Source organism: Pimephales promelas, chromosome 4, assembly GCF_988280905.1.
Source record: "Pimephales promelas chromosome 4, fPimPro1.hap1.1, whole genome shotgun sequence".
Lineage (NCBI taxonomy): Eukaryota > Metazoa > Chordata > Actinopteri > Cypriniformes > Leuciscidae > Pimephales > Pimephales promelas.
The window spans coordinates 49,612,433-49,621,100 of NC_142772.1; the positions used below are offsets into that span (position 1 = coordinate 49,612,433).

Sequence of the window (8,668 nt, forward strand, 5' to 3'; positions counted from 1 at the left end):
AGTGCCAGACAACGCATGCGCAGAGAACTACTCGGTTACCATCGTAACATCAGTTACCTCAGAACTGTCACTGTCAGACAGCAAAATGGCAAGTGTTAAAAGAAAAGTTGATAGAGAGTGTAGAGTTTTTAAAGAACAATGGACAAACGATTATTTTTTTGTTCAGTGTAAGGACCGTGCGGTGTGTATCATATGTAAAGAAAGTGTGGCGGTTTTCAAGGAATATAATCTGCGTCGTCACTACGAAACGCGCCACAAAGAGTATGCTAGTTTGCGAGGGCAAGCAAGAGAAGACAGGATTCAGAGGATGAAAGGCGGGCTGGCTGCACAACAGAATCTTTTCCTTCGCCAAACTCAGGTCAACCTGGCTGCTGTCCGAGCTAGCTATAAGGTAGCTCACCTACTAGCAACCCACGGAAAGCCGTTTACTGATGGGGACTTTGTTAAAGAATGCATGCTTGCTGTGGCCGAGGAGGTGTGTCCCGACAAGAAGGATGCGCTCAGCACGGTGAGTCTTTCCGCAACTACTATAACCAGGCGAATCGAAGATTTGGGGGACAATGTGTATGACCAGCTGACTAAGAAAGCGTCAGAATTCGAGTTTTTTGCTTTGGCCGTGGATGAGAGCAATGACGTGCAGGACACAGCACAACTGCTCATTTTTATTCGTGGAGTTAGCGCAAGTTTTGAAGTGTCTGAGGAGCTGGCAGCTCTAAAAAGTCTCAAAGGTACAACGACAGGCGAGGATATTTTTGTCCAAGTGTGCAAAACAATGGAAGAGTTGGATCTACACTGGTCTAAATTGGCCAGCATCACTACGGATGGCGCACCTAGTATGGTTGGCACATCGAGGGGGCTAGTAGGGCGCTTGAACAGCGAATTTGAGGAACGAGGTCTCACCCCCCCACTACAAGTCCACTGTCTGATTCACCAGCAAGCACTATGCTGCAAAGTTCTTAAGTGGGCGTCTGTCATGAAGGTGGTTGTGCACTGTGTTAACTACATCCGAAAACATGGGCTGAAACACAGACAGTTCCAGGCCTTTCTCTCCGAGCTTGAGTCTGCCTACGAGGATGTGCTGTACTATACAGAAGTCCGATGGTTAAGCCGAGGCAGAGTGTTGCGCCGTTTCTATGACCTGCTACCCGAAATCAACACCTTCCTGCAGTCTAAAGGTGAAACGGTACGAGAGCTGACTGAGCCAGAATGGAAATGGGACCTCGCGTTTTTAACTGATGTGACTGAAATATTGAACCACCTAAACGTGCAGCTCCAAGGAAAAGGGAAGCTAATCAGTGACATGTATTCCCACATCAAAGCGTTCGAAGTCAAACTAGCACTGCTTGTGCGACAGGTCCAAAAGCTTGACTTCACGCATCTCCCTGCCACCCAAAGCTATTGCGCTGAGAAACCAGCTGTCCCGTTCCCAGTCGAAAAGTGCAAGGATGCGCTGGAAATGCTGCAGGGAGAGTTCAGTGCGCGGTTCCGTGAGCTTCATGTCAACAGTAAAGGAATACGCTTGTTCCAGAACCCCTTTGCTGCCGACATAAATGATGCCCTTCCCTCTCTTCAGTTTGAACTTGCCGAGTTGCAGAATTGTGATATCCTTAAAGACGCGTTCAAGTCTGACAGTCTCATTGAGTTCTATGCTGCGCTCCCAGAGGAAACCTACCCAAACATCAAACAGCATGCAATGAGGATGTCGACAATTTTTGGCAGCACCTACATCTGTGAGCAAACCTTTTCCCGCATGAAGCAAACCAAGAATCCAACCAGGAACAGACTCACAGATAAGCACTTGCATCAGACCTTGAGACTGGCTACCACTAGACTGCAACCAGACATTGAACTTCTCACCAGCCAGAAGCAAGCACACAGTTCACACTGATATGGTAAGCACAATGATTTTACAATACAATTGCTATAAAATATGAAGGCTTTTCATTTTAATTTAAAAAAATGTATTTAATTGAAATTTTTAAATGTATGTCACATAAATCACATTTAAATTTTTGTTTTTTAAAATTTTTAAAAGTTGATTTTTTTTTAATTTATGTCATTTATGTTTTATTAATTTGTAAAATTATGTCACAGATAAAAGCAGACAGCAGCACATCTTGCCATTTACTGAATATTGTGCTTCTTGTGTTCAGTCTGTCATCCCCCCATGCCAGGGCTCCAGAAGGCACCCTGAAGTGAGGAGAGGAGATTGCTGTTGCTGACCCTATCCCAAAGACACAATTCATCAACAAGTACAAATCCAGCTCACCTACTGATTGTGATTCCCACTATTCTGTATTACTGTTGTGATTTAGTTTTTAGCCTACTGCTCATTTCATTTTCACCTTGACCTAAAAAATGTTTACTGAGCATGCTCACCTGGATAGGCATAAGAGCTGACTAGTTCTATTACTCATGTTGTTATAATTTCAATGTTTATTTATTTATTTTATTTTATAGGCCTATTTATTTGACCTTTATTAAGTGCTGTACACAATTATTATAAATAGTAACAGGCCTACCTATAATTTATAATTTTTCATTCATCCTTACCAGTGCCACTCACCTCAACTAGGCAGATGTTTCTTACCTTGACAGGTTTGATGTTATTTGTATTCGAAAATAAATAAATGGAAAATCTGTGGTATTTCAAATTAAAACAAAGTGTGAAGACTCGATTACTACTTTTGCAAACAACTATTAATGATAAACAAATATGGCTGTGCCAGGCTAGTAATCTCTACTATGAGGCCTGCTGGTGGTCAGTTTGGTCTTGGTCACACAATTCTATTTTATATAGCCCCGGCCCCCCATCACAGTCAGGAACGATAATGTGGCCCCCAGAGAAAAAAGTTTGGTGACCCCTGGTCTAGAGCCTCCATTTTTGCGCTCAGGTCAAAGTCTCGCGGCCCTCTATCATAATCCAGAGTTTTGAGAAGATTGGAGAAACTTGATTTTTCGCCCGAAAACGAAAAAAAACGTAAGGGGTAACACTGTCGTTTTTTTTTCGGGTCGAAATTTTGAGTTTCCATATCTCAGCTCTGGAAGGGTCTAGAGCCTCCATTTTTGCGCTCAGGTCAAAGTCTCGCGGCCCTCTATCATAATCCAGAGTTTTGAGAAGATTGGAGAAACTTGATTTTTCGCCCGAAAACGAAAAAAAACGTAAGGGGTAACACTGTCGTTTTTTTTTCGGGTCGAAATTTTGAGTTTCCATATCTCAGCTCTGGAAGGGTCTAGAGCCTCCATTTTTGCGCTCAGGTCAAAGTCTCGCGGCCCTCTATCATAATCCAGAGTTTTGAAAAGATTGGAGAAACTTGATTTTTCGCCCGAAAACGAAAAAAAACGTAAGGGGTAACACTGTCGTTTTTTTTTCGGGTCGAAATTTTGAGTTTCCATATCTCAGCTCTAGAAGGGTCTAGAGCCTCCATTTTTGCGCTCAGGTCAAAGTCTCGCGGCCCTCTATCATAATCCAGAGTTTTGAGAAGATTGGAGAAACTTGATTTTTCGCCCGAAAACGAAAAAAAACGTAAGGGGTAACACTGTCGTTTTTTTTTTCGGGTCGAAATTTTGAGTTTCCATATCTCAGCTCTGGAAGGGTCTAGAGCCTCCATTTTTGCGCTCAGGTCAAAGTCTCGCGGCCCTCTATCATAATCCAGAGTTTTGAGAAGATTGGAGAAACTTGATTTTTCGCCCGAAAACGAAAAAAAACGTAAGGGGTAACACTGTCGTTTTTTTTTCGGGTCGAAATTTTGAGTTTCCATATCTCAGCTCTGGAAGGGTCTAGAGCCTCCATTTTTGCGCTCAGGTCAAAGTCTCGCGACCCTCTATCATAATCCAGAGTTTTGAGAAGATTGGAGAAACTTGATTTTTCGCCCGAAAACGAAAAAAAACGTAAGGGGTAACACTGTCGTTTTTTTTTTCGGGTTGAAATTTTGAGTTTCCATATCTCAGCTCTGGAAGGGTCTAGAGCCTCCATTTTTGCGCTCAGGTCAAAGTCTCGCGGCCCTCTATCATAATCCAGAGTTTTGAGAAGATTGGAGAAACTTGATTTTTCGCCCGAAAACGAAAAAAAACGTAAGGGGTAACACTGTCGTTTTTTTTTCGGGTCGAAATTTTGAGTTTCCATATCTCAGCTCTGGAAGGGTCTAGAGCCTCCATTTTTGCGCTCAGGTCAAAGTCTCGCGGCCCTCTATCATAATCCAGAGTTTTGAGAAGATTGGAGAAACTTGATTTTTCGCCCGAAAACGAAAAAAACGTAAGGGGTAACACTGTCGTTTTTTTTTTCGGGTCGAAATTTTGAGTTTCCATATCTCAGCTCTGGAAGGGTCTAGAGCCTCCATTTTTGCGCTCAGGTCAAAGTCTCGCGGCCCTCTATCATAATCCAGAGTTTTGAGAAGATTGGAGAAACTTGATTTTTCGCCCGAAAACGAAAAAAAACGTAAGGGGTAACACTGTCGTTTTTTTTTCGGGTCGAAATTTTGAGTTTCCATATCTCAGCTCTGGAAGGGTCTAGAGCCTCCATTTTTGCGCTCAGGTCAAAGTCTCGCGGCCCTCTATCATAATCCAGAGTTTTCAGAAGATTGGAGAAACTTGATTTTTCGCCCGAAAACGAAAAAAAACGTAAGGGGTAACACTGTCGTTTTTTTTTCGGGTCGAAATTTTGAGTTTCCATATCTCAGCTCTGGAAGGGTCTAGAGCCTCCATTTTTGCGCTCAGGTCAAAGTCTCGCGACCCTCTATCATAATCCAGAGTTTTGAGAAGATTGGAGAAACTTGATTTTTCGCCCGAAAACGAATAAAAACGTAAGGGGTAACACTGTCGTTTTTTTTTCGGGTCGAAATTTTGAGTTTCCATATCTCAGCTCTGGAAGGGTCTAGAGCCTCCATTTTTGCGCTCAGGTCAAAGTCTCGCGGCCCTCTATCATAATCCAGAGTTTTGAGAAGATTGGAGAAACTTGATTTTTCGCCCGAAAACGAAAAAAAACGTAAGGGGTAACACTGTCGTTTTTTTTTCGGGTCGAAATTTTGAGTTTCCATATCTCAGCTCTGGAAGGGTCTAGAGCCTCCATTTTTGCGCTCAGGTCAAAGTCTCGCGGCCCTCTATCATAATCCAGAGTTTTGAGAAGATTGGAGAAACTTGATTTTTCGCCCGAAAACGAAAAAAAACGTAAGGGGTAACACTGTCGTTTTTTTTTCGGGTCGAAATTTTGAGTTTCCATATCTCAGCTCTGGAAGGGTCTAGAGCCTCCATTTTTGCGCTCAGGTCAAAGTCTCGCGGCCCTCTATCATAATCCAGAGTTTTGAGAAGATTGGAGAAACTTGATTTTTCGCCCGAAAACGAAAAAAAACGTAAGGGGTAACACTGTCGTTTTTTTTTCGGGTCGAAATTTTGAGTTTCCATATCTCAGCTCTGGAAGGGTCTAGAGCCTCCATTTTTGCGCTCAGGTCAAAGTCTCGCGACCCTCTATCATAATCCAGAGTTTTGAGAAGATTGGAGAAACTTGATTTTTCGCCCGAAAACGAAAAAAAACGTAAGGGGTAACACTGTCGTTTTTTTTTCGGGTCGAAATTTTGAGTTTCCATATCTCAGCTCTGGAAGGGTCTAGAGCCTCCATTTTTGCTCTCAGGTCAAAGTCTCGCGGCCCTCTATCATAATCCAGAGTTTTGAGAAGATTGGAGAAACTTGATTTTTCGCCCGAAAACGAAAAAAAACGTAAGGGGTAACACTGTCGTTTTTTTTTCGGGTCGAAATTTTGAGTTTCCATATCTCAGCTCTGGAAGGGTCTAGAGCAGGGGTGTCAAACATACGGCCCGCGGGCCGGAACCGGCCCGCCAGGGGGTTCAGTCCGGCCCGGGGATAAATCTGCAATATGAGAAAAAAAAAAAAACCCTGAGCGTCAGTAATTGGCCTTTAAGTGGCATTTGGTTCTATCGTTTTACACGCGTTTCTGTTGCCTGGCACCCTCATCTGCAAAATGTCTTTGTCAAAAAAGAGAAAAGTAGACACAGAGTGTCGGATCTTTCAAGAAAAATGGACCTCTTCCTATATGTTCACGGAGGTGAATAGGAAACCCGTTTGCCTTGTTTGCATGCAGCAAGTTTCGGTGCTTAAGGAATATAATATTCGGCGCCACTATGAAACTCAGCATGGCGAAAAATACAACAGCTTGCATGGAGAACTGAGACGACAGAAGGTAAATGAAATGTTGGCGAGTCTGAGGAAACAGCAATCTGTTTTTACCCGGAGCCGAGAGGCCAGTGATGCGGCCGTGAAAGCCAGCTACCTAATTGCTAGCAAAATAGCATTAGCATCAAAGCCGTACTGTGAGGGTGAGTTCGTCAAAACTTGCATGCTGAAGGCTGCCGAAATTGTTTGTCCTGAGAAGCGACAAGCTTTTGCCAATATTAGCTTGACGAGAAATACCGTGGCAGACAGGATTTCGGAACTATCGGCAGATTTGGACAGCCAACTGAAACGCAAAGTGGAGTCATTTCTGGCATTTTCTGTTGCAATTGATGAAAGTACTGATATTACGGATGTCGCTCAATTGGCCATATTCATTCGTGGTGTTGACGAGACTTTGACTGTCACTGAGGAGTTTCTTGAGTTGGTGCCTATGACCGACACCACAACAGCTGAAGACATTTTCCGCTCCGTCGTTGGAGCGCTGGACAGAGTCGGGGCGGACTGGTCCCGCGCCGTAAGCCTGGCTACAGATGGTGCGCCGTCAATGATCGGGAAAAAGGCAGGTGCTGCGACAAAGTTCAGAGAGAAAGTACAAGCCGCAAATGGAGGGGGTGATTTTTGGACCTTTCATTGCATTTTGCATCAGGAGGCATTATGCTGCAAGTCGTTAAAAATGGATCACGTCATGGAGGTGGTTGTCCGGACTGTTAATTTCATCCGAGCCAGAGGTCTCAATCATCGTCAGTTTGACAGCCTTCTCAGTGACTGTAACATTACCCATGGTCTGCCATACCACACTGAAGTAACATGGTTAAGCAGAGGTGCTGTGCTGAAGCGCTTCTTTGATCTACGTGGGGAAATCGGACATTTCATGGAGGTAAAAGGTAAACCTATTATGGAATTACAGTGCCCACTGTGGCTGCAGGACCTTGCATTTATGGTTGATATTACAGAGCACTTGAATAATCTGAACAAAATGTTGCAAGGACGCAAAAAAATTGTAACACAGTATTATGACAGCATACGTGCATTCAAGTTAAAGCTCACGTTATGGGAGACGCAGCTGGCAAGCGGTGACCCTGCTCATTTCCCCTGTCTAAGAGATGTGTGCGCAGCAAGCGTTAATCCTGACATGAGACAGTACAAAGACAAGATTTCAGGGTTGCTGAAGGAGTTTGAGAAACGATTTCAGGTCTTTAACGAACTCGAGACAGAATTCGCAGTTTTTCGCTCACCATTCACAGTCAGAGCTTCTGATGTGCCTGTTGACATGCAACTTGAAATAATTGATTTGCAGTGTAATGTAGAATTGAAGGACAAATTTGCCTCTGTGGGCTTGGACACATTTTATCAGTATCTCCTGCCAGGCTATCCTAAATTAACAGCACTGGCTGCAAAAATGTTGTGCATGTTTGGGACTACCTACCTGTGTGAGCAAGTGTTCTCAGTAATGAACATTAATAAAACGAAGCTGCGCTCAAAGCTCACACATAAGCACTTAAATGAGATTCTGAAATTGGCTGCTACTCAGGATATGATGCCTGATATTGATGCACTTGTGCAGGCTAAAAGATGCCAAGTTTCAGGGACAAATACAGAGCAAGATTAAATCCTATGGAATGCTGCAAATAAACATGTGAAATTAATATTTGCTGTAGTAATTGTTGTAAAAGTCAGTGCTAGTCAGCAACAAATTTACTACAAAAGGGTTTTGTAGAGTAAAATATTATTTCTTATGCATACCATATGTATGTGAGTTTTTTTTATAACATGTTATGCATTAACAAGGCATTTAATTTTCTTTTTAATCAATTTTCTGTTTTAAACAGTAGCCACTTAAGATTTTAAGTGTGTGGAGTCAATTCATGTGTTCAGAATTGCTTCCCAGAATTGGAAAATGCATTTTAAATAATTTCTATATTTTGATGTGTTTGATTTGTTAACATGCAGGACAGTGTTTTTAAGTCCACAAAACTGTGTCACTAAATGTTTTGTGACATTGTACTGTGAGCTTTTATACATAATGCACTTTAATAAATGTTAGTTAAACTAAGTAATAGTGTCGTTGAAATTGCACATATTTTTCTTAAAAACTCTTAGGTTGTTCATAATATATTTTGTAGAAGAACAATTCATTTAATATAAAGATTTTTATAATTTACTACTTTGCACCAAAAAAGAGGACTTATTGTTAGTTACGTAATTTTGCTATGAGTTTACTGGTCTGGCCCCCTTGAGATCAGATTAAGCTGTATGCGGCCCCCAGACCAAAATGAGTTTGACACCCCTGGTCTAGAGCCTCCATTTTTGCGCTCAGGTCAAAGTCTCGCGGCCCTCTATCATAATCCAGAGTTTTGAGAAAATTGGAGAAACTTGATTTTTCGCCCGAAAACGAAAAAAAACGTAAGGGGTAACACTGTCGTTTTTTTTTTCGGGTCGAAATTTTGAGTTTCCATATCTCAGCTCTGGAAGGGTCTAGAGC

General features: G+C 42.5%; 2 protein-coding genes across 2 annotated transcripts; both read left to right on the plus strand.

Moving 5' to 3' along the window:
* Positions 1–307: 307 nt before the first annotated feature.
* Positions 308–1,888, plus strand: LOC148981781 (general transcription factor II-I repeat domain-containing protein 2-like). Its single transcript, XM_089130706.1, has one exon. The coding sequence runs from the start codon at positions 308–310 to the stop codon at positions 1,886–1,888; it is 1,581 nt and encodes a 526-aa protein (XP_088986832.1).
* A 3,992-nt stretch (positions 1,889–5,880) lies between these two features.
* LOC148981782 (general transcription factor II-I repeat domain-containing protein 2A-like) lies at positions 5,881–8,037 on the plus strand. Its single transcript, XM_089129741.1, has one exon. The coding sequence runs from the start codon at positions 5,975–5,977 to the stop codon at positions 7,793–7,795; it is 1,821 nt and encodes a 606-aa protein (XP_088985867.1). The 5' UTR covers positions 5,881–5,974; the 3' UTR covers positions 7,796–8,037.
* Positions 8,038–8,668: the final 631 nt, after the last annotated feature.

Bases quoted from the DNA above. Each gene is read 5' to 3' on its own strand.
- LOC148981781 (XM_089130706.1), top strand. From the start codon at position 308: ATGAAAGGCGGGCTGGCTGCACAACAGAATCTTTTCCTTCGCCAAACT.
- LOC148981782 (XM_089129741.1), top strand. From the start codon at position 5,975: ATGTCTTTGTCAAAAAAGAGAAAAGTAGACACAGAGTGTCGGATCTTT.